Raw genomic sequence first — 24,256 nt, forward strand, 5'->3', positions numbered from 1 at the left:
AATGACGTGGTTAGCTCAAGTCAAGCTGTAGTTCGGATGCGAGTTAAGGTCCACTACAAGCAGAGGCAAACCTAGTGCCTTGCATTATGTGTAGAGGTCAGACTACGTTGACGCAAAGGAAATTACCAGTGAGCGTGCTGAGGCGAACTTTAGAAGCTCGGGAAAGTATAATAAATTTGAATCGTGAACGACTGGCAACGGGTTGCCTTCAAGAAGAACACATGCCCATAAATTCGGTAAAGGATTACTGAAATGGACGGCATCTACCGAGACCCGCCCCCATCCCCACCGATACAGACTACTCCTATTGTCCTAATACGGGAACACTACAATGAGGCTCTGTGCCCGGCGTATGAGCAATTCTTGGCCCAATTAAGATGGCGGCCAAACAAAAGCGGCCCGTCGGTCCTTGCTGACGGTCCGACTTACACGTCTACAACGCCCGTTCAGTGTCAGCTTTGCGAGACCGAAGTCTCTTGGCTACCCTTGGCGACGATGACGAGCTAGAGGTATGAGAAGCTGATGCGTCTACGGATATATAACAATGGCGAGCATTATCTCAACTGTGAATCGGATATCCAGATCATACCAGACCTTCTCACTCATCTCTCGAGAAAGAAGAAAATCGAAGGTTCAAGACAGACAACCCTCCAATCGACTACAAAATGGCATCTCAAGACATTGTTTCCATCTTCCAGGCCTTCCTGAACGCAGTCAACAACAAGAAGTGGGATGAAGTTCACAACCACCTCCAGCCGGTAGTGAGAGCAACCTACAACGAAAACACAGAAAGCAGAGACCAGTTCATCAACCGCCTCACCACAACGGCCGATAAGGGCAGTATCTTCAGCGCAGACCAGTTAACCGTCAACGAGGCCGCCCAATCCCTCGGCGCCCGCCTCGTCACAACAACAGGCGATGCCCCCGAGGGGACCTCATCCTCGTCTTCTTCGAGAACGGCAAGATTGTCCGTCTCTACCAGGTCGCAAACCAACAGAGCCGGGGAGTAGGTCCCGTGCCCGCGCCGCCGTTCGTGCCCGAGTACGCCGCCAAGGGCTCCCAGAACCCAATCTCGGCCGCCAAGATCGAGGCGCTGTACCGCAAGTACATCTACAGCTACAACGACGGCACCATGCCCACCGTGCTGCCGGCGCTGTGGGCGGAGACGATCTCGATGCACGGGAACCTAGTGCCGGCGGTCGGGGCCGTTGGGTTCCTGGGCAAGATTCTGCTGCCTGTCATCGCCGGACTCAAGTATGAGGTTGACGAGTTTGTGGTTGATGAGAAGAAGCAGCAGATCGCCGTCAGGCTGTCCATTTCAGGCGTGCCTCAGAATAAGAATCTGCAAAAGAATGGCCCGGATGGGAAGGTTACTGTCTATGAGCATGCTTTATACGGATATGAGGAGGGTAAGGTTGCTTGGGCTTGGGCTGCACAGGCTTTCGACATGAGACCTCCCTCGGTGTAGAGCCGTGATCAGTAGAGCCCCCGCGATTGATCAAAAGTAGTCTTTTGCTTGGTCAAGATCAGATTCAGACGCCATAATGAGGCACATCGGATAGGTAGACTTAATTTATAACCCATTGGCTAGTCTTTGCTACTTATGGAAGATCCTACCACTGTGCTTGGCTCATGACGCAGTCCAGACTCTCAGACCCAAAGCATTTCACCTTCGATGCTATCCTTGGACACCTTAGAGATCATTTATTGTCGCCCATCCTGTTGAAAACGCACTCCTTCCACTTGTGGATCCTACACCTTGTAGAAATGAATCACATTCCTCAACGCAGTAGTTCCGTAACCAAGATCGCCTCTGCAAGAAGAGAGTAAGGAAAGGACTAGAACGTCGCAATACCTAGATAAGTTCACGTAATACCGTAGATACATATAGACGATGACGTATAATAAGTGGTATCTAATCTCTTTAAAGTATCAATACACTTAGACAAGACGTAAAGGTGCATTCGAGGTGCTTTAAAAACTTAGAGTCCCGTAACATCTCCGTTGCCACAACCAGGTACCTTGTTGTCGCCTCCTGGTCATATTTAAAGTAGACAGTAGATACCGGAAATCGACGCTACGCTACATGATGAAATTTACTAAGATCGAAAGCAAAAATGCCTAGAACAAACAAAGAGAAGCCGGTCACGGCGCAAGCGCCATCCGCGACGTCTCCCAGGCTGACGACCTCATTTATCAATGCCGACCCAATTCTCGGATACAAGATTCGAGTTCTCATTCATGATTTCCTCAGAGAAGCAAAAGACCCCGAAGCGCAACGACGAATCGACTCAACGACCGAGGTCAACTACATCAGCGGCCCTTACTTCGATCAAGAACAAGCCAAACGAGTCAGGGAAGCTACTGTAGACGTGGAACTTCAGATCAGCACATCCGCAGCCACCCAAGACAACCACGAAGGCGACGAAAATGAGGAACGGAATTCCAGGGTCAGAATAAGCGGGCTGACTGTGGAAGAGGCTATCGAGACAGTAATGAATGGATTCTTGGATGAGCGTAGGGCCAGTGGAGACACTAGGCCTTGCGGACCACACGACCTCGCTCCGATATATGCAGCACTTTTCGGCATACACTTGCTCGAGCTGCAGTCCCATCAGTTCTTGAGTCGGCTGAGAAGGAGCGGGGTTTGAGGCCCTTCCTTGTCTCGACGCTTTCGGAGACGGAGTTCTCGCCGAAGGTACCTTGGCTCTTGGGAAATTCACTAGATGTTGGCCCTCTCGACTATGAGATGTAAGGTAAAAAGACAGGCATGTGACCGGTTTCCCCCTTAATTGATCGCAATGCTTATGCCTACTAGTGGTATGACTGTTGCGGACTTCTGTGGTCCGCACGAATGGAAGATATCGAGACCTTTCCTACCTGCTCGTTTCCCCTCCTGTCGGGCCCGAAGTATGCATGTCGTTTCTTTTCCCTCTTCCAACAGTCCACGAAGCAAGTTGGGCCATGCAATGCGCCCAACACGGCACAGATCAGAGACAGGGGCGATCAACGCACAGAGACATGATTGGTCTCACCACAGCCAAGGACAACAGCGCCCAGCCGTTGGAAGCGAAGCGTCAAATCGCAGGCCGCCGATTAGCTCGCGACTTCGGGAGTCTGCAGGATCACGACCGGTGTAGGACTTTAGGTACTCTTGCTTGGGCCGTCTGCATGCTGTATGATTCCATCACTAACTGACTCAGTAGCGGTTGCCTGGGTTGCGATATGTAGAAGACAGACTCTATCGTCGGATACAAAACCATGGCAGCTGGGTCGCGGCCACTTCGCGAGTATTTCTCTCCACTATCTCGGAGGTTTTGCTACTGTGTAGATCCATCTGTTTAACCTTGATTCAGTCGCTCGGAACACCTGCTAAGTACATCGGAACGGCAGTCCAGATGAGCGCCCCCGGAGGAGGTTCCTCGGATAGATCCGATGCTGCCTCGCCTATGAGCATTGCCTCAGATATTAGCGATGAAGGTGTTGAACTCGAGGTCGGTGACAGTGTGAGTTATCCATAGCCTGCCCTATTATAGACGCAATACACTAAGCTTATATTTACAAGGACAATGATTCGACCCTTGACGACCGAATGTATGAAGAACTTGAGTTGCCACACGCGATTAGAGCTAACGATGCAGGTCTTCGTACACCAAGTCGGTGACCTCTAGTGTCGTAGATTACCCTACAGAACATGGGCGACGATACCACGCGTTCAGAGCTGGAGGTGAGTGTATCGAGTTTTCTGCTGCGGGACCATGCTGACCTTGACACGGCCTACTTTGCCCCCAATGACGAGGTAAGCAATAGAAGTAACGGCAAGAGAGCTACTTTCTCTGACGAGGCGGTCATATTGCTGCAAGGATGAACTAGGTCGTTTGGATTACAATCACGAGCTGGTTCTGAAGTTCCTCAAGTACAACCTCTTTCTAGCCCCAATTGACGTGAGGAAGATGCAACGAGTACTTGATATCGGTACTGGTACGGGTATTTGTGAGTCTACATTAGACGAGTGCCAGAGTTTCGAGCTTATGACTGTCAGGGGCGATCGAGATGGGCGACACTTTCCCCAACGCTCTGGTATGTACTAGGATCTGATGATACGGCCGGAAGCTGAGAGTCAGCAGATCATCGGTAACGACTTGAGCCCCGTCCAGCCAAGACTGTAGGACATGCAACTTTCTACTGCCTCTCTAATCTCTGAATTGTAGCTAATCATTGAAAGAGTCCCATCCAATGTCAGGTTTGAGATTGATGATGTTGAAAGCGATTGGGTTCACGAAAAACATTTCGACTTCATCTTCAGCCGCTACATGGCTGGATCTCTCTCCGACTGGCCAACGTTTGTGAGTAGAGCATATGAGTATGTGACACTGGATGTAAGCGGCACAATATTGGATGTCTGGTGACCTTCTTTACGTACAGAAATCTTCGGCCAGGGGGATGGGTTGAGTTGCAGGACTATGATTTTGAATTCTCGTCACTTAACGGAAGTCTGCGGCCCCATCATAAGACACACCAGTGGGATCAAGCTTTCCTAAAAGCAGCCAGGCTATGTGGTATTGAGCCATGTCCTGGATCTAAGCTGGAGGGCTGGGTGCAGGATGCAGGATTTATCAACATCGGGCATAAGACAATCACGGTGCCTCTTGGGCCGTGGGCTAAAGACGAGTACCACCAAGAAATCGGCCTGGGCAACTTGATACAGCTTCTAGACGGGCTCGAGGCATTCACCTTGAGGCTATTTTGTGGAGTTCTTGGCAAAACAGAGGAAGAGGTATCGACACTGTTGTCCGAAGTTCGCCAAGAGCTGAGATCGCAAGTTTTTCACGCCTTTGGCGAATTGTGAGTACTTCCCTAGGAGGAATAAGGTACGACGAACTGTGGCTAACAAGACCAATAGTCATGTAGTCTATGGACAGAAGCCAGAGTAAGAAACACTGTATGTAGAAAACTTCTGCTCATGTGAGGTACATGATTATGTTGTCTCCAGTAATAAGCTCCGACTATGTATGGCCGAGGAGGGAACTTGGCCAATGATAGCGATGCATGGCATTGAATCCAACAGCTCTGTTGTCAAGTCTGACTATACTTTAGTTTTGAATCAAGGCTTAGGCTACTGACTTATCTTCATGAGATCAACTTCGAGATGCCACACAGACAGAAAACATCATTGTGAGGCAGGGCCCCGGTTTGCTCGGCCTGCCTCGGTTGGCGCAGCCCTCTGTCAGCTTTCCGGTTCAATCCAGTAACGATAACTCCCAGAGAGGGGTACGCTTGTTGTTTTATGCATCGCTTCGGATGAGACGGACTTAGTATCCACAGCAAGACCGGGGAGACCGGAAGCAACCGTCTTAATTGGTCTCGACTGAACAAAGCCTGACTGCAACCAACGGCCAACGGCCCGCTGCTGGATCCGTTGGCAACGCTCTCATTTGCTATGCATCCCGGAGATATGCAGGCAAAGCTGATGAATGGCACGTTTGTTTGCGTATGCTGCATGGCTGAACACATTTGGCGCACCAACATCGAGGTGCCAAATAGCCGAGAGCCTACAGGATGCAGGGAAACCAACAGCGAGTACAAAGCTGGCTGGTTGTCTGGCTTGATCTACCTTTCACCAAGTCTTTCAACTAATGTTCGCCGTTTCAGTTATTCTTGATTAGCCCAGAGTTTGATAGATTTGCGTTACTTGAACCGGACTCTCGGAACGAAGGCCCCCTCAAATTCCATGATGACCGGATCACCAAATGCTCAGTCGCCGGTGCCCGCCTCGCCCCCGGCGGCAACGGCTACATCTCCCGCCAATTCAAAGACCGCGTCACCGAAAAATCGGGGTCCATCGCGGTCAAAAACTGCTTCACCAGTAGCGCAGAACTCACCCGCGGGCCAAGTTGCAGGCGAAGTTACAGATGATATTGAAGTTGACGAAGGACTCAGTGTTTGTAGTATATTTTCTAAGACTTGAATGAATACCATCCTTGCTAATATAGGGCCCAGGTCAGCGATGGAGCTTCAACGATTGATGATCAGATGTAGAATTCCACCCTACCCAATGTTCCCAGGCATGAAACTCACAACCCGAGCCAGATCATCCTACACAGCTTCCTTAGGCTCCAGTGTGATCGACTATCCTGTAGAGCATGGACGTCGTTATCACGCTTTCCGAGGAGGAGGTCAGTATACTGTCGCCGATGTGTTTCGCTCTCATGAGCTAACAAGAAACAGCTTACTATGCTCCAAACGATGAGGTGCTGCCATATTCACCCAGGCTAACGACACAACTATGACAACCACATTTGAATAGAATGAGATGGACCGTCTTGACTTCCTCTCGACCTTGATCTTCAAAGCCATTGGCAAGTTGTACTTAGCTCCAATTGAGCAGAAGAAAACTCATCGCATCTTGGACATTGGCACTGGGACTGGAATCTGTGAGTAGATCAAGTTATTTCCATCCCTACGGCTCCGATCAACTGACAAAGTACACAGGGGCTATGGAGATGGGAGACTTGTTCCCCAACGCTGAGGTGCGCATTTGTCCCCCGAAATGAGTTGTAGTTTAATTGCAGGAAAAGAGCTGACTGAGTGGTTGGAAAGATTATCGGGAACGACCTGAGCGCAAACCAACCAACTTGGTACGAGCTAAACAACGATTCTCCCTCACCTGATGGTTTCTAACGGGAAGAAGGGTACCATCAAACGTTAAATTCGAGGTCGACGATGTCGAAAGCCCTTGGTTGCATACAACCAAATTTGACTACATTTTCTGCCGGTCTATGGCCGGTGCTATCGCTGACTGGCACAAGTTGGTCAAGAATATTTACGAGTTAGCGCTCGAACATCGCGTCATCAAATCACACTGCTAACCAGTCTTTATAGCAATACCAACGCCGGAGGCTGGGTCGAATTCCAAGACTGGGATCTCCTATACCGCTCTGATGATGGCTCCATCACCGATAAGCACGAAAGTCTGAAGATGAATAAGACGTTCATCAGCACATGCAGGCAGATTGGCCGTGAGCCCTGTCCGGGCCCCTTATTCAAGGACTGGGTCACGGAGGCCGGCTTCACCAATATCACCCATGAGACGTATAAACTGCCAATTGGTACTTGGCCCAAGGATCCCCATTATAAGGATCTCGGTCTTTGCAACCTCATCCAGATTTTGGATGGTTTGGAAGCCTTCAATTTGCGGCTACTTACTGGCGTACTTGGCTGGACGAAGGAGGAGGTCATGGTGATGCTAGCAGCTTGTCGAAATGAGTTGAAGACAGGCGTCTTCCATGCCCGCATGGAGTTGTGAGTTTTTTCCTCTCATTTCTCGTCCTCAATTCAGCTAACAGTCGTACCTCCCAGTCACGTTGTTTATGCTCAGAAACCAGAAGAGGAAGCTTAGATTAGCCGCAGTGAATAGGAAGAAAGCATGGTGGTGTTATCGAGAAGCATCTCATTCTAAATGAAGTGTCCATCCGAGTAATCCGCCAAAATTTGAAGCATACATATTATGTCTGCTCCTGCCCGGAGGCTCGGGATTGTTGTCTCTTCACCTTCCATTTGGAGCTCTTAGCAACGAGGGGACGAAAGAAATGTTCTCTCAGCTGATTCATGCATGATGTGGCTTGATCGCTTTCCTTGTAATATCCACACCACGACCAGGGAGACTGGAGCGAATACTTCTCATTGGTCTCGATTCCGCGAATGTGAGATGCGACAACCTGACATGCCCCGCTACCGTATTGCTAGAAAGCTGCTGATTAGTCTCTCACCCCGGGGATATAGAAGTTTGCTACGTTGACTTGACGAAATGGAACGTTTATATGCATTATGTATGCACATCTGAGTGCCCTGCACCAACAACGGGGTTCACAAGCTGTGGGAGCCCGTAGAGAGGAGTAGCTAATTGAGTACAAATTCTCCATACTGGCTGTCTGACGCATCCTTCCCATTGACCACTCCCTCTCCTACATTAATGTTCCCTGAACTTCTCTATTCCTTCAAAGGTTGAGCCTCTTGGCACAAGTTTTGGAACAGACCCCCAGAAACCCTGGCCGCCATTCGACATGACTGGAACACCAAACAGCCCACCGGCATCCGGCTCCCCTGGTCGCGCGAAAAATGGCTCTCCCGCCAGGTCAAAGACTGCGTCGCCTTTGAGGTCCAAGACTGCTTCTCCTACAGGACCTGGCTCAACACAAAGTGAACACGAGGATGCAACAGGCCAAATTGAGGTTGACGATGAGGGCATTGTATGTTTTCTAAACCCCAGACTTGCACAAAATTCGCCCTAATCGAATCACCAGGGATCTGACGGCGCGTCTACTATTGATGACCGGTGGTGAGTAGCTGTGCCTGAGATCATCCAAGTTGAGGCTAAGCAGAGAATCAGGTCGTCGTATACAGCATCAATAACTTCAAGCGTGGTTGATTACCCTACAGAGCACGGTCGTCGCTACCACGCTTTCAGATCTGGATGTGAGTATCATTTGTGTGGTGCCTATGCTGAATAGTTGACTAATGAGAAGTAGCGTACTGGGGTCCTAATGATGAGGTATGACGATTTCAAGATCCCAATCGAGGAGAACTTCACTAGCTAATACTTTCAACCTAAAGACTGAGGCTGACCGCTTGGACTTCTTGCATATGATGATGGTCAAGGCCACCGGAGAGAAGCTTTTTATGGCCCCGATTGAGGAAGACAAGATCCACAGGATTCTTGACATCGGTACTGGAACTGGAATCTGTAAGCTGCACATGAGTCGTTTAAATTTACAGTGATTAACAGCTTCTAGGGGCAATGCTCATGGGTGAGGAGTTTCCAAACGCCGAAGTAAGCATCGTATAATAAGACCTCGACACGAGTTGTCTTTGGGATGTTAGCTGAAACTAACGCAACGTAATAGGTGGTGGGAAATGATCTCAGCGCTATTCAGCCAACTTGGTAGGTATTACCCTGACAAATTTGTGCAGTATCATTAGTGTTAACCAGGGCCACGTAGGGTCCCACCGAATGTGAAGTTCGAGATCGATGATGTTGAAAGTCCCTGGGTAAACTCTAAGAAGTATGACTTCATATTTTGCAGAGATATGGCTGCGTCACTTGCAGACTGGCCGAAGTTGATGGAGAGGATATATGAGTGAGTATTTAAGGCCAAGGAGCTCACCTGTCACCCTTCTCACTAACGTTCTCAACTTAGGAACGTAAACCCCGGCGGCTGGGTTGAGTTCCAGGACTTCAACCTGCGATACACTTCAGATGACGGTAGTTATACCGAACAGCACCAGACTAGCAAGTGGTCGGAGTTGTTCTTTGATGCGTGCAAACGCATCAACCGCGAAGCCAATCCGGGACCTAAGTTGGAGGACTGGGTCAGGGAGACTGGGGACTACGTCAATATCACCCACCAGAAGTTCAAGATTCCTGTTGGGGACTGGCCGAAAGACCCCTACTACAAGGAACTGGGCATGATCAACCTGATGCAGATCTTGGACGGGCTGGAGGCGTTCACTTTGAGACTGTTCACCGGCGTACTTGGATGGACCAAGGAGGAGGTTATCGTACTTCTCGCAGACGTCCGTCGCGAGCTGAAGTCTAGAACCTTCCATCCCTACATGGAGTAGTGAGTCTGCCATTTACTATACTTCCCTTAAGTTTAAAGGACCACGAGACATCTGGCTAACAACAATGATAACAGCTTCGTTGTCTATGCGCAGAAACCGGAGGCGGAGGCATGAGTATTCTTGCTCAAGACAGTTTTTGATGGAATTCCAGATGTCGAGCCCTATGGCTGACCTAGCCGGACAACGGGATCATTTAGACTATGTCTAGAAATACATATAGGCCATTTGGCTTCAGGCCTCTCACCTTGTCCGTGATGTCGTAGTCTCTGTCAGCACTATCTTACCCTATGAGGCTATCATGCTAGCTCTTAGGGGCCCCGCTTCCGCTACCAGCCGGTCAAAACGGGCCGCTAGTTCGAACGGTCCGGCCCCGCCCGGTGTTGCTTCCGGAGCGGAGCTTATGGTAGATCTTGGCAGTTCATCCGAATCAACTAGCCAGTCATACAATCTGTGACGCAGCGGGCCCGGCTCAGGTAGTGTGAATCTTTTTGGACGGCTATCTTCTGGTCAGTAAGGTACGGATGAAATCCAATGTTCGTGCGTTACCATGCCGTAAGGAAGTGACTGGTGAGATTCTAAAGGTCATTGTTCCTTGATCCGATGGCCGAAGATGCCCCAGAACGATTTTCTTGACGGCCCCGCTCAATCGTATATTCTGGGTAGGGAATGGTGCGATCACTATTAATAACCAAGCTGTCTGCACCATCCGTGTTTCGTCCTGTTGCTATCTCTATATGCCCAGGCCCAACCCTCTCCCGTGGTTCGTCTGGACAACGATATGGCTAGCAACTCAATCAATCAAGCTGGGGGCAATCGAACTGGTGACGGTCTTCTTTCTGGTGTCGAGAAAAGCCGAAATTAATGAGGTGATTTCAAAGCCCCTCAAGCTCCCTATCATTGGCGACCTTCATCGCTCACCTTAAGAGAGACCGCTCCTGAACTGGGATGAATGGGTTGACGCAATGGACTAGTCACGACGATAAGACTCTTTGAGATCCTTAACATGGTTATTCTCAATACCGCAGAAGCAGGAAATGAGCTCCGTGAGAAACGGAGTGCATGCTACGGTCACAGACAGAGCTCTGTGAGCATGGACATGATCACCGGAGCGTACCAGCGAAAGTTACGACTCACTCAATGCACGAGCATGGTGCCCATTCGAGAATTCATTATCGAATGCTAACTCCGAGTCTTGGGTCCTTTGCCGCGTAAAAGTTTCAGCCAGTCAACCGGTCAGCTTTACTAGGTAATTACTAATGCTATCCAAGCAACATCGTGACCCACCACTAAACAAAAGGAACGTCAAAAAACATACAACACCAGGTATTCGCTGATCGTCACCGACTCAACTACTAATCTGGCCCTCATCGGCTTGTCTATGGGAGAGCGGACGGGATCCCGAATTCTCCGATGGGTGTGGTCGTATGTGCTTGCTTGTGGATGAGGTTTCTCTTATCAAGTGTGCGAGTGCAAGCCGAGCAATTACCGCCAAGTACACCGAAACAAGCCCCGTTGTCGGGAATAGATCTGGCCTTCACCCTCGCAACGAGCGTCCAAGGCGGTATGGAGACTGACCTACGGAAGATGCTCTGGCTTCTCGTCGCAACGCACACGAATGTGGAAATCGCGGTGCGATCGCAAGCCATCCCAGATAACTTCGTCGGCAGAAAGTGGCAGCCGCGCTTTGCGGACCGGACGAAGTTGGTTGACATCGATGCCGCGGCATCGAAGGTCATGCGCTGACGACCGGTTTCGCCGGGAAGTATCCCACAGAGAACCGAGATGAAGGATAAGATCTGTGGCAAGCGCGTCGTCAAGGGAGTGACATTGTTCGTGAATTCTTGGGCTATTGAGTGGGATAAGAAGGTGTTTTATGATCAATATGGAGACTTGGAAGCTTTCATCCCTGAGAGATGGCTGGACTTGGATGGTGGCTTACGTACTGACCTGCCCCTACTTGTGCTAAGCCAAGGTACACGAAACTGCCTGGTAAGCAAGTGTCTCTTGATAACACCTTTATGGTATTCGATAGCCTTTCAGGGGCCTTTGAGAGAGTACCGTTGGAGGAGGTCGACAATATGGCCATGAACGCAATCAGCTACATGACGGAACCCTCTGAATTCAAGTTCGGCTTTAAGCCTCGGGGATCATGTGTGAAGGATGTAGTTCGAAGAGTGGGATACCGCTGAGGCAGACTCGAGCAAGGTCACGAAATCTCGGTCAGACGTTGAGACTTGAAAGGTCCCGTCTTTGAAGAGATAGGAACAGGACGAACAAGATCTTAGGGCCTTGGCTTCCCAACGTATATGTCCATTTCGTTCAGTCTAAACATCTTGATGGTGGAGCCAGCCGTATCCAAACGCTTGAAAATGACGGGTACTGCTATCAGTCGGATGCGAAGAATAATGTATTACGACCGAGTAAGTCGGCATCTCCAATGAAGACTGTGAAGAATAGGTTATCCTCAGACGATGGCGTAATTAAACACCAAAGTATGAGCCATGGAAATGGCGAAGCTAACTTGGCTGTGTCGTCGTCTCCTGGATTCTCCAACGGCCTTCTCCGCATTTGAAGTCAAGATTGCAGCCAGGTTTATCCTTTCGAGAAACCCGCGACACAAGCTTCCTTAGAGTATGGCTTCGCGCGGCCCCAGGCTGGGCGGTTTCGCTCGGTACAATGTCCGTCAAGCATCGCCAAGCTCTTCTCTCTGGCATAAACTGACTCAAACAGCTAACGGAATCAGTCCACGAACGAATCGCGCAAATCTTGTCTGTCGACGCTGTTCGCAGTAGTCCACCACCTGAACAAGTCCTACGTTATGAGGTTGATGATGGGTACAAGCTCTTTTCTCGGAAGATTTAGGATCGGAGTTGCAAGGATACTATCTGTAGAGCCAGACCAAGTCACGAACCCAAGCGGAGAACAATATTTCTTCGTATTCGGTAGACACTTGGAATTTCAAATGCAATGAATTCGCTGTAATCAAGAGCCAAAATCTAGCTATGGAAGTAACAATGCTGGTGTCCTCGATGTCCTTGGCGCCAAAGTAGTCGCTTATGTGCCATGTTCCTATGCCGTGTTCTACGGAACCTTTCCAATTGAGGTTCCGGTGGCCCTTTTATGCGCGCCTTGCCGCTTTGATCTTCGCCGAGTCTGATCCCAAAACCTATATTGAGTATGAGATGATGATTGACACATCACGGGGAAGTGGTCCGTACTCACGCCTATGAAATTCCAAGTCTGGTGTATGTCGGTTTAACCAGAACCGCAGACGCAGCCCTCACGGAGCGCTGGAGCAATGTTGGGAAATGGGAAGCACTGGCGGCCTTGGACATCGCAGTTCTCGCTCTCCACGCCACAGGCGGTATCAGAGCAAGGTCCGGTGTACGGTGCCTGCGCGGCGACGGCGGCCACGAGGGTGAAGACGGTGAAGAAGATGCCACGCATAGTTTCTAGTTTGAATGTGGGTTTGGTAGTCTGGCGTTTGGCAGTTGCGGGGAAGATTAGATGAGTTCGAAGCGTTTGAATCGGATGAAGTTGAAGCTGAAGACTGTTGTGTGATGATGATGAGCTAGTGAGAGATGAGACCGAGACTGTGCGTTCATTCGTCCCGATTATATACTTCATTCACAAGGAGCCCTTTTGCATTCGTCTCCTCTTTTCACGTCCTGTTTTTTACAGTTTTGACAATAGCCAGGAGTATCATGTCTATTTTGGAGGTCTGCTAATTGAAGCTCGGCCACAGACGTCTGGCGGTGCAATCGGCTGGTGGCCCGAAAACCTTGGCTGCACCTTGGCAGGTTTGGAGTATTATCGGTTCCAAGGGAGGTAGAAAGGATGCCAGCGACAATCACAGTGAGGTAGGCTTAGTTAGCAGCCGATTGGGATATGCTATGAAGCGGTAAAAGAGTAGGAGGGCAAGAAAAGCTTGTGGCTGCCGTCTCGCGCTGGTCTTGGCGATGAACGTTTCAATTATTTCTTGTCCTTCTCTTGGCTCTCTCTCGACCGTGGTGCGGGATGCTGTCCGCGTCTCATACATTGCCTTTATTTAGAAGGGCGAGGGCGCCCTACTAAAATAAAGTCGCCAACCCCCCCACGATGGCTAGTGGTTTGACGATGGTGAGTTGTTCACGCGGGTGGCCCCCACATGCGAATGAATTGAATGGTTCAGCAACTCTTGGGAGTTGTCAAAATAGTAAAAAGGGGGTTGTATCCTTGCCCGGTTGTTGTGTCGGTCGCTCCGCAGTTGTAGGTATTTCTGTACAGTTGCATGGCGAGTCAGCGATCGCCCCGAGAGCCAATGCAACCAGAGGCTTATTTTTGAAACTGCCCGACGGGATTGGAATGAAACGGGTCCGGGGTTGAGTACTGTATGCGCGAATGAGCACCTACGTACAGCATATATGTCGATCCCGCCTCCACTTCATCTTGGTGTATTATCTCTTACCCGGCGTTTACATGTGCGATCTATGTCGCCATAGAGTTGGGGTGGCCTATCTTCACTCATCACCCTACTGTGCCGGGGATACTACAAGGCAGGCGACATTCTTCGCAATGAGTTGAAGCAAATGCATCGAGTTGTATCTTTTGACCGTGACCAAGAAAAATTAACTCCAAATCGCGTCTTGTTTACTCCAAAGCGTCTCTGTTAAGGTAAGGTAGGATGAGGAGCAACGCACTGATTGAGCGCAGAGAATGCGGTTACAAGCAGATGACCGGACCGGGCACGGAGCAAGAGAATGGGTCTCGGCTCCGGAACTGGGATCCGACCGGCGGGTCGGACCTCCGAGGCGTCTGCCGCCTCATTCGTCCGATATGGAATTTACTCCAGAAGCAATGCGCAGCCACCAAACGGCAGGAGAACTCAACCATCATGGATATTGTCTATCACCTCGCATTTCCAAGTCCATATAGCTCGCTCTTGATCAAATTTCTGGAAGGCAGGCGCGTGATTAGAGCTTTTGACAGCATTCGTAGTTTAATAAGGATCACCTGATCGGCTCTGCACGTGACGACTGCACAGCCACCCTTTGGATTGGTGTCATCCCATCTCTTTCTGAGGCGGCTGCGTCATGGCCATTTACCTTTCTCGTCCTAGCAACATCTTCGACCCCAGGCCATATTTCTCATCTTCGGGAGACATTGACATCTCTCTCTTTCGCGACCAAAAAAAGTATACTCATCTTGCGCAATTGTCAACGAAAGCTCCACCAACTTCCAACAACACTTCCAACAACACAATGGACCAATCTAGCCAAGTTGCCCCATCTGGGCGTGCAGATTCTCCTTCCACATTGAGCGACGCCCAACAGCCGACCCCTTACCAACCCATGGGTGAGCACAGAGTCCTCTTCCGTCGAATAGCCGTGAACGTTTGAACCTCTCACTAATCAGCCTCGCCGCGCAAAAGATCCTCAGCGCCCACAGCCCCAAACAGAGCAGATGGAAATGGGCCTTCGCGGCGGTGATGATGGTCGCGGACCTTGTCCCGGACGCTTCTGCTTTATCATCCCCTGCCCTATTCCTTGCAATTTCTGTATTTTCCCTTGCCCTTGCTAAGGCGAGGAGTGAAGCAATGTTCTTATGTGTGTTTGTTGTTTTAAGAAGGTTGACTTTTTTTGTTCATTTTGGCCCAATGGGCACAGTTCCGTGTGGAGAACCGAAATGTCGAGCGATAGAGCCGGAAATTCAGCCAAGCAGATGATGCTTACTTGCTCGGGGTGATAATACGCCGCACAGGGGGCAACTTGTTGATGAAGGGACCTATTCTTAATACCAAGGTACATTTTTCAAAATTCTGTCGAATCCTTTCGATTTATGCGACGCGTCTCAACTGTGCGCCGTTGCGCTTTCGGCAATCTTTACCCAACGCCAGCATTTTCAGCCTCTCGATGAGTTCCTCATGTGCCAACGACGGGTCACTGGGTCCAGTCGTCCACGGATGCCGTGATGACTTTGACTTCACTGTCGGATTCGAGCAAGCCGCCTTGGCAATTACTCCGGCAGCCGTGTTGATCCTGTGTTCCTTGCCGCGACTGTTTCAATTGCTTCAAAAACAAAAGATAATTGACGAGACTATTCTACTATGTCTTAAGATCGTAAGCAAAAGACACTACCTATAACTACACTATACCTAATACTTTATCAGTCTGCTCTTGTGACCTACAGTGGCCTGCAACTTGGCCATCTCATTCTGACAAGTCGTGGCACGTACTGGTCGTCCCAGCTGGGGCTCGCATCCGATACGATGAATTTCATTGCATCCTTAGTCATGATCCTTCTCTCATTCTTGGAGCATGCCCGCTCACCGCGGCCGTCGATGCTGCTCGGTGGATACCTCCTGATCACTGCCTTGTTTGATATTGCTCGCACGAGAACTGAATGGCTGTCGGCAGACTCTGCCAACGATTTCCATCAAGCTCGGTTGTCGATCGCAAGTGTCATTCTGAAAGTCGTCGTACTCGTCATCGAATCTTGGACGAAAAGGCAAGCAATAGCCTCCGAAAAGCAGCAAAGTCCAGAGGCGACGAGCGGTCTCATTAGTCTGTCGACCTACTTTTGGGTCAATGACCTCTTTCTCAGGGGATTCCGCAAGCTCCTTGTCCTCGACGACTTGTATGCGCTCGATGAAGCAATGTCAGCCGAGGTCCTGTACGCCAAATTCGGGCCTCTTCTAGAGAAGAACAAAACGCAGGGCCACAAGTATGCTCTATTCAGGGGCATTGCACAGACGCTTGTAGGACCATTCATACTGCCCATCATCCCACGGCTTTGTCAGATGGGCTTCAAATTCTGCCAACCTCTCATGATTGAGAGCTTGTTGAACTATCTCCAGGAGCCTGTGGGTGCCTCGTCACCGAATAAGGGGTACGGGTATATCGGCGCTGCTTTTCTCACCTACATTGGCATGGCTACGTCCAGTTCCGTTTACTGGTACTTCCAAGAGCGCTTCGTCCACATGGCAAGAGGCATCTTGGCCTCGGCCGTCTACCGCAAAACAACCGTCATCAGTTTGTCCGCCGCAGACGATTCCGCAGCTTTGACTCTCATGAACGCCGACGTGGAGCGCGTCAAGAATGGCTTTCAGCCGATCCACGAATATTGGGCCAACACGATCGAGGTTGCGTTGGCGTGTTGGTTGCTGCAACGGCAAATCGGCGCCGCCTTTGTTGCACCTGTCGTTGTAGTCATCGTCTGCACGGCAGCCTCCACGGTGACCGCCAAATTCACAGGAAAACGTCAAACGTTGTGGATGGAGTCAATTCAGCAGCGAGTCGGTGTAACCGCCAAAGCTATCTCGAGCATGAAGGCACTCAAGATCTCGGCCATGTCGGGGCTGATTGAAACCCTGATACACAGCTTACGCCTCAAGGAACTTAGCGTGGGTGGGAAATGGCGACTGATGCTTCTCGCGGCCGTGACGATTGCATACACGCCCTCTCAGCTCGGCCCCGTCATGGCTTTCGCCGTGACTTCTCAGACCCTCAACGTAACGCGCATCTTCACTTCCATGGCGTACCTCATGCTCTTGGCTGGTCCGTTAGGCAGCCTGTTCCAGACCATTCCGCAACTGGTTTCGGCGTTCGCCTGCCTGGGTCGTATCCAGGCGTACCTAGACAAAGACAGCCGTATAGATTATCGCAAAACGCCCGACGCTTCGCGTTTGTCAAGTTTGGAAAGTGATACGAAACCCACTGAATTACATTCTTCCTCAATCGCAGTGAAGCAAGCTTCTTTCGGATGGACTGAGGGAAAGTACGTTCTGCACGACGTTGACGTATTCGTCCCTGCCAACTCCCTGACCATCATCGTAGGACCTGTGGCTTCCGGCAAGTCGACACTTCTGAAAGGCCTTCTCGGCGAGATCCCACACTATTCTGGCGAAGCGATCTTCAGTGTCAACCATCGCAGGGTAGGCTACTGCGATCAATCTCCGTTCCTCTACAATACCACAATCAAGGCCAATATCATTGGGCACTCGGAACTGGATCCTGAACGATACCGCCAAGTAATCGATGCCACGATGCTATCTGCCGACTTTTCAACACTACCCAAAGGCGATCGAACTAAAATCGGCAGCAACGGGCTCACCTTGAGTGGTGGGCAGAGACAACGAGTCGCTCTCGCTCGCGCCCTGTACCTCGAATGTGACCTACTTATACTGGACGACATCATGAGCGGCCTCGACGCGACCACCGAAGAGCACGTCTTCAATCGGGTCTTTGGCAACCAAGGCATCGTTCGCCAGAGGCGCACCACGGCCGTATTATGCACACACTCTGTGCGTCATTTACCACTTGCAGACCATATCATCGCACTCGGTGCCGACTGTACTGTAGTCGAGCAGGGATCCTTTGCAGACTTGCAGACCAACGGGAAATACGTTCAAAGTCTGAAGATCCAAGAGACCGAGGCCTCTCCTCAGGGAAAGAATGAAGTGTCAAGCCAGCCTGAGAAAATCCCCTTAGCTCAAATAATCACTGAAGTCTCCGACGTGGCGGACGAACCGGATAAGGCACGCCAGCTGGGCGATGTTGCAGTATACAGACACTACTTTGGAAGCATGGCCACATGGGTCATTGCCGTCTTTATCTTCTGGTGCTGTGCCTACGCCTTTTGCATGAACTTCCCCACCGTCTGGCTGAAGTTCTGGTCCGAGGACATCACCGCCGAGATCCCGAAGCGCTCAGGCGCGTTCTACATGGGCATCTACGCTCTTTTACAAATCATGTGTCTCGGTTCCCTGATGGTGGTCGTCTTCATCAATACGCAGACCATGATCTTACAGTCCGGATCGAGTTTGCACCAGCGAGCCCTGCGGAAGCTCGTCGGCGCGCCATTGAGGTTCTTTGCGACGACTGACACGGGGACAGTGACGAACTTGTTTGCTCAGGATCTCGCTCTGGTTGATAGCGAGCTGCCGATGGCACTGATCAACTTCTCCGTGCTGCTGTTTGCTGCTGTGGGTATGGCTGTCATTATTGCCGTCTCGTCGCCGTGGTTGGCGATTAGTTACCCCTGTCTTGTGGCGATTCTGTACTTTGTGCAGATGTTTTACCTTCGGACTTCGAGGCAGCTACGTGTTCTGGAGCTTGAAGCAAAGAGTCCTCTCTAGTGAGTCTGCTGGTGACTGCTATCTAAACTCATTTAGGACTGCACTGACCCATATTGTTCACAGCTCTCATTTCATCGATACTCTCAAGGGTTTAGCGACGTTGAGAGCTCTGGGTTTCATCTCTGCAGATATCACAGTCAACAACGACCTTCTTGACACCAGCCAGAGGCCAGCATATCAGCTCGCAATCATCCAGCGTTGGCTACAGCTAGTACTCAAGTTACTCGTGGCTGCCCTTGCGACCATCGTAGTGACGTTGGCGACGCAACTGCGCGCCAGCTCTGGATTCACCGGTGCATCACTAGTAACTCTCATGTCTTTCGGTGATACCCTGACTACAATCGTTCAGTCGTACACCATGCTAGAAACAAGTATAGGAGCAGTGGCGCGCCTAAAGACGTTTAGCGACACGGTGACTCCAGAGACTGGGCCCGACGAAGATGTCATTCCCAAGGAAAGCTGGCCTGAGAAGGGAGCAATCGAGATCAAAGGAGTTTCAGCGTCTTACGGAGTCTCCAGGGATCAGCCCAACTCAGCGGGCGAGGAGAAGCCGCCTGCGGATCTTGCCATCCGAGATCTGGACCTCTCAATCAGACCCGGCGAGAGGGTAGCTATATGCGGAAGAACAGGCAGCGGCAAATCATCGCTCATCCTCTTGCTGCTTCGTCTCATCGAGACTCTACCTGGGAGTGCGGGTAGCATTGTGATGGACTCCGTGCCTCTCGACAGAGTCGATCGAGATACTTTGCGGCGCCGCATCATAGCCGTCTCACAGGACGCAATCTTCCTCCCCGACGGCTCATCAGTGAAAGACAACCTCGACTCGTTTGATGCGGCAACCGAGGCTGAGTGTCTCGAGGTCTTAGAGCAAGTAGGATTACTCGCGAGGATACAAGAGCGAGGCGGGATAGGTGCCGGACTCACCGCGGAGTCTTTCAGCCAGGGGCAGAAGCAGCTGTTCTGTCTGGCTCGGGCGGTCTTACGGAGGCGGGTGAAGAGCCGTGGCGGTACCGAAGGGGGTATACTATTGCTTGATGAGGTTTCTTCTAGTGTTGATCGGGCTACGGATCTTGTTATGCAGAATATTATTCGCAGGGAGTTTGATGGTTATACGATTATCATGGTGTCTCATCGCCTGGATATGGTTTTGGACTGTGATGCGGTCGTGGTCATGGATAAAGGCAGTGTTGTTGAGAAAGGGGTACCGCGAGTGTTGAAGGATCAGGAAGGGGGCATGTTTAGGGAGTTGTGGAATAGTAGCGGCACAACGGGGGAGTAATAGATGTTATTAGTTAAAACATTCAGCTTGACATAGAAAAGGGTGATGATGAGGGGTTGATGAGGAGAAGTCAAATTTAGATTGATCGAGTTTCTTGCAGCGAGAATTGATATCCTGGAAAGATGTCGAACAGCAGTATCTGATATTAGATGTACACCTTATACTTGATCAAATTCTAACTAATACATCCTTCAAGAGTAACTGGATAAAACCAGTCAACCGGAACTTATGCCCTTTCCCTTTAGACAAGTAGCAGATTCTCGTATCAATGTAAGTCAGCAAAATGTCCGCCGAGCCTTATACCAATTTCGAATGAGACTTGTATAGCACTTTGTTTGCCTTCTTCCATGCCCAGAGATAGTCACTGAAGTTGATCCCGACTTCACTCGCCTTTGGTCAATGTATTTCAACGCTTCAGCAGACCGAAGCGTTGTGCCACGACAGCTGAGCTTTGCTGTAGTCTCGATACCCATCATTGCACAATGCGATTCCCTTATAGATGCTGCAATGACGATTGCTCCCCTTCCATTAACACATGCCCCAGGAGTACTAAGTCTTCACAGTGCCGGACAAGAGATGACTGATTTTGTCTACTCACTTATTGAAATATCCCCTCATTTCTCAGTCTCTGGGCTAAAGATGCTGATTTCGCGGTCTCCCAATGCTCCTTGAGGCTAGCTGAGGACTCCCGCTAATCTACGAATCAAACGGAACAGTCGTCTTCGCAAAGTGGACGAGCAGAGGCAATTGCGCGCTTGCGTGCCGAGACTTCTTCAATGGAGGTATATAAAGATATTGTGCTTGGTGGTACGACATCGGTGCCTCCCAACCAGAAGTGAGCTGTTTTACCCAGGCTGCAATTGAATGGTGAACACAACAGCTTCGCTTTGAAAATCGTTCTTTTGAGATTTATTGCGGGCTCGTATATCACCATCGCCGCGTTCAGTCATTAGACCTCATCCGTCTCCTCATGAGTAATCACAGTAGAATAAGTAAGTAGTAACCACCGTCTAGAGACAGTGAACATATATTGGAAGGCAGCTTCTAATATTGCAAGGCGTGTACGTGAGACGTTCACCGTGGAGCCCAACCCTGATCTTGTTATCTGAGTTGACAGACGAAAGTTCGTCTTGATCAACAAGCAGGACTATTGCTTGCGTCACGTTTAGATTTCAAAACCTTGCGATTTGTCTTGGGCTGATTAGGTAGCCATATGAGTTGCTTTGGTGCAGGAGATCAAACTTGAGGGTGCAACAAGATAAACTCGCAGTTTCCATGGGTATGATTCTACAGAACTCCTGGCAGTCTAAGCAATTCGCATTTTGGGCGGACTTGCTCATTTCAGGGTCAGACATTCTAGACTAATTCCGGCCGTGCACACCACACATGGAGAAACACGAGGCCATTAGATGAACCTTAATTCTATGCAGCGCAGCAGCGGACGGAACTTCCGTTATCAAGGTTTCGTCAATTCCCATGAGAGAATCCTACCTGTCACTTTTTCGCGCTCAGGCAATCGGGAAACAATGCTTTGAGGATGCAGAACCAATCAGGAACGCTGTCGAGCGTCGGCTTGTCAGGGCTCTCTCTCTTTACTCTCACATTTTCTGATAACGGCCTGGACAAAGCTTGAGAGTGACAATCAAAAGGGCCAAAACACCTTCTGTGCGTCAGTTCTTTCCAAGATGCATGGCATACTTACGTATGTACTGCTTCTCCTCGGGGCATCGGTATCTAAGCTTGGGCGATCCTTGGCAATGTTTTCCGTACGGGGGTTATCCTGATCGTCAAGGACCGCGCCTGGGGTTTGGTGTTTAGCACCGACGTCATGTTTGCGAAAGCCAAAGCACCACTACAGGAAGCGACAATCGCGGGATTTTGCTTCCTTGTTCCCCTTATTTCTTTCTCGTCGTGAATTGTCCAGCATGTTGAGTCAGTTAGATAAACTGAAAAGCCTGGAAAGACTTGGAGTCTCTTTGGAGTCAAAGAAGTGATGGGGAGGGCGTGGGAACCATACTGGGCCATTGTGTCGGAATCTCGATTTACCCCAAAGCGATCCCGTGTCAGCCTTCCTAGAGCGGAAGAAGAGCAACCCTCCGGTACGTCATTTGGCGTTTTCTTCTCGAGGATTTGCGCACCCTCCCTCCCCCGGGGCCCAGGGCCCGGAAGGAAGGTAGGGCCTGATAGAAAGAAGAAGAGATGTTCAAGATGGAAAAGGGGGCGAGGCTCTCTCTAACTTCTCGGCCGGTGCGACCGGCGTCGGGTACGATAGCGCGGGCCAGCCGGGCATCTTGCCGGTGGCAGGGTTCATGTCGGACAGCCTTTTGGAGGGTTGAGTCTCAGTTCCCATTGGAATTTCGGGGGTGGTGGTGAGTGTGCCTCCGCGGGGAAACAATTTGCTAGGTAGCCTAGCATGGAGCTGGCGCTTCCGTCTTACGCACATTCCTTCCCTTCCCGCGCGGACGATCATGAAAATCCCCCTTGAACGTCGCGAAAGTTGGGAAGTGTTTGGGAGCGCAAGACCTCTCGCCCTTACATCAGAGTCTGGGGGAAGAATGGTTGGGGCAGCAGATCGACCGGGCGGCGCAGTTTAGGCGAAGGGAAGGGTTGTTGCACGGATCGACGCCGGCGGGCGGCGGCAACACCATCACGACGCATCTTGACATGGAACGGTCGTTGACTTTCTCTTGGCTTTGGTGGTGATGGTTGTCGTCGTTGGCATCGGTGTCGGATTGAGGTATCGGATTGAGGGGTGTGTGTTATTTTGGATCAGTCAGGTTACTGTCGTTCCGTTCGTTGTCCAGCAATCTCACTCTCTCCTGTCTCTCAATTGCCCTATTCGGGGAACCGGGTTGGAGGTTCAGATAATTGACGGATGAACCTCCGCCATGCCGGAAAGCAATAGATAGCAACCTTCAAACACTCATTTGGGCGGCATCAAACCCCCGGCCGGGATAGGGTGGCATGGAAAAAAGCAAAGCGGTACGGTGATAACAGCGAAATGCGCCAGCTGTTGCTGCGTCTCTCTGTACGATTCGCTGTAGCGTGTTAGAATGTCACTAGGCGGTGAGCGAGCCGTCACCGACTGCGCCGACGAGGGATGCCGGCAGAGTCGACGTCACAAGTCGAACGCCCTGCATGCGCCAGCTGCCCATTCGCTCGCCAGGCGTTTGCCAGCCCGCGAACGCGCTTCGGCAGCGAACGTGAAGGACGTGAAGGAGGTGATGGACCCGGAATCGGAGCTTGTTCCCTACACGCCCCGAGGTCCTTTGGTGGCCCTGCACGTCCAGTGAATCTTGCCTGAGGCAAGAGTGCGTCACCATGAATTGAGTAAGCGACCAATCAGAGACTGGCGATAACGGCGCAAACATCACAGCCAATGAACGATGAGGACCCTGCATCGATTGATTGATGACAGGGATATCGAAGCATGGCATGCAGCAAGGATACCATTTTGGGGAAAGCGCGTCTGTGCTCTTTCTTGCAAAAAAGTGGTTCGTTATCTCGATTCGCTCCTGCCCTCTTCCTTGCAAGACTCAGTACGTACCACAGTCTAACCACCACAGGCTCAGTCAGCCTCCCAGCGAAACGGTTCAACTCTCTCTCTGCGTGTCGACTTTGTCACTTTGTCTCTTTGTGGCCCGACTCGAACGACCTCTCGTAGATTTGCATGGCCTTTCTTTCGCTCTGCCTCTACGAAATCGCCCCCCCTCTCCCCCAGACGAAAGAAAAGGCCTCAGAATTCACATCTTACGACTGCCATCGACGGCTTGGCTGTCCGCCCTCCTGGGCGTGAGGATCACTGCCGATGCGACTCCAATCCAAAACTCACCGACAATCCACAACGCCCATAGCCGGTCCCATCCCCTCGGATAGCCTCACCTGATTCTGTTATCGATGAAACCAACGATGCCCTTGGAGCTTCCTGCTTGACATATTTCCGGTTGGTCAAGCCCCCTGCTTTTTCAAAAGGACCCTCTGGAGAGAGATGAGGCTCGTTTAACAACGACATGTCTCATTTGAACCTCAATCCGGGGAAGACCACGTCGCTTACACGCGAGCCATTCACCTGTAGGGATCATCTCTGATGGCGGCGAAACGGCTGCCCTGGGATCCTGGACTATCTCGTCCCGGCCACTGACCGTGCCATCGGGCAAAGGGGTAACGGACAGCCACCGGGCAGCGACAAGTCTCATAGAGAATTCCTTCTTTTCCCTTCTTAACTCTGTATCTACGGATAT

The 24,256-nt window shown here is 50.7% G+C and overlaps 8 protein-coding genes across 8 annotated transcripts; 6 read left to right on the top strand and 2 right to left on the bottom strand.

Moving 5' to 3' along the window:
- Positions 1-252: 252 nt before the first annotated feature.
- Positions 253-1,830, top strand: CLUP02_03354 (SnoaL-like polyketide cyclase; the record flags this gene model as incomplete). The annotated part of the gene is made up of 4 exons (XM_049282377.1): positions 253-451; positions 583-859; positions 916-1,464; positions 1,647-1,830. The coding sequence occupies 4 exons, from the start codon at positions 253-255 to the stop codon at positions 1,828-1,830; spliced, it is 1,209 nt and encodes a 402-aa protein (XP_049139520.1).
- Positions 1,831-2,117: 287 nt separating this feature from the next.
- CLUP02_03355 (methyltransferase domain-containing protein) lies at positions 2,118-7,399 on the top strand (the record flags this gene model as incomplete). Its single annotated transcript, XM_049282378.1, has 28 exons — positions 2,118-2,526; positions 2,610-2,751; positions 2,819-2,844; positions 2,945-3,136; positions 3,207-3,325; positions 3,357-3,506; positions 3,680-3,799; positions 3,864-3,993; positions 4,043-4,080; positions 4,128-4,165; positions 4,244-4,363; positions 4,426-4,845; positions 4,904-4,930; positions 4,994-5,080; positions 5,165-5,248; positions 5,379-5,481; positions 5,545-5,598; positions 5,653-5,820; positions 5,876-5,941; positions 6,001-6,035; positions 6,091-6,176; positions 6,229-6,251; positions 6,308-6,434; positions 6,493-6,530; positions 6,601-6,638; positions 6,692-6,808; positions 6,874-7,299; positions 7,360-7,399. The coding sequence occupies 28 exons, from the start codon at positions 2,118-2,120 to the stop codon at positions 7,397-7,399; spliced, it is 3,423 nt and encodes a 1,140-aa protein (XP_049139521.1).
- Positions 7,400-7,615: 216 nt separating this feature from the next.
- CLUP02_03356 (methyltransferase domain-containing protein) lies at positions 7,616-12,851 on the top strand (the record flags this gene model as incomplete). Its single annotated transcript, XM_049282379.1, has 27 exons — positions 7,616-7,784; positions 7,845-7,885; positions 8,004-8,249; positions 8,304-8,338; positions 8,420-8,475; positions 8,529-8,551; positions 8,614-8,743; positions 8,793-8,830; positions 8,904-8,941; positions 9,000-9,137; positions 9,198-9,573; positions 9,696-9,753; positions 9,830-9,872; positions 9,934-10,071; positions 10,315-10,460; positions 10,593-10,705; positions 10,785-10,853; positions 10,919-11,035; positions 11,101-11,352; positions 11,410-11,551; positions 11,620-11,746; positions 11,816-11,840; positions 11,907-12,041; positions 12,252-12,299; positions 12,352-12,444; positions 12,513-12,667; positions 12,725-12,851. 27 exons carry the CDS (start codon positions 7,616-7,618, stop codon positions 12,849-12,851), a joined length of 3,078 nt encoding a protein of 1,025 aa, XP_049139522.1.
- A 25-nt stretch (positions 12,852-12,876) lies between these two features.
- On the bottom strand, positions 12,877-13,660 carry CLUP02_03357 (uncharacterized protein; the record flags this gene model as incomplete). Its single annotated transcript, XM_049282380.1, has 3 exons — positions 12,877-13,214; positions 13,301-13,407; positions 13,476-13,660. The coding sequence occupies 3 exons, from the start codon at positions 13,658-13,660 to the stop codon at positions 12,877-12,879; spliced, it is 630 nt and encodes a 209-aa protein (XP_049139523.1).
- Positions 13,661-15,892: 2,232 nt separating this feature from the next.
- CLUP02_03358 (uncharacterized protein) lies at positions 15,893-20,015 on the top strand (the record flags this gene model as incomplete). Its single annotated transcript, XM_049282381.1, has 3 exons — positions 15,893-17,282; positions 17,343-18,735; positions 18,800-20,015. The coding sequence occupies 3 exons, from the start codon at positions 15,893-15,895 to the stop codon at positions 20,013-20,015; spliced, it is 3,999 nt and encodes a 1,332-aa protein (XP_049139524.1).
- A 2,203-nt stretch (positions 20,016-22,218) lies between these two features.
- CLUP02_03359 (uncharacterized protein) lies at positions 22,219-22,673 on the bottom strand (the record flags this gene model as incomplete). The annotated part of the gene is made up of 2 exons (XM_049282382.1): positions 22,219-22,423; positions 22,552-22,673. 2 exons carry the CDS (start codon positions 22,671-22,673, stop codon positions 22,219-22,221), a joined length of 327 nt encoding a protein of 108 aa, XP_049139525.1.
- Positions 22,674-23,068: 395 nt separating this feature from the next.
- On the top strand, positions 23,069-23,308 carry CLUP02_03360 (uncharacterized protein; the record flags this gene model as incomplete). The annotated part of the gene is made up of 1 exon (XM_049282383.1): positions 23,069-23,308. One exon carries the CDS (start codon positions 23,069-23,071, stop codon positions 23,306-23,308), a length of 240 nt encoding a protein of 79 aa, XP_049139526.1.
- A 118-nt stretch (positions 23,309-23,426) lies between these two features.
- On the top strand, positions 23,427-23,891 carry CLUP02_03361 (uncharacterized protein; the record flags this gene model as incomplete). Its single annotated transcript, XM_049282384.1, has 1 exon — positions 23,427-23,891. One exon carries the CDS (start codon positions 23,427-23,429, stop codon positions 23,889-23,891), a length of 465 nt encoding a protein of 154 aa, XP_049139527.1.
- Positions 23,892-24,256: the final 365 nt, after the last annotated feature.

This window comes from Colletotrichum lupini, chromosome 2 (genome assembly GCF_023278565.1).
Source record: "Colletotrichum lupini chromosome 2, complete sequence".
In the NCBI taxonomy this organism is placed as follows: domain Eukaryota; kingdom Fungi; phylum Ascomycota; class Sordariomycetes; order Glomerellales; family Glomerellaceae; genus Colletotrichum; species Colletotrichum lupini.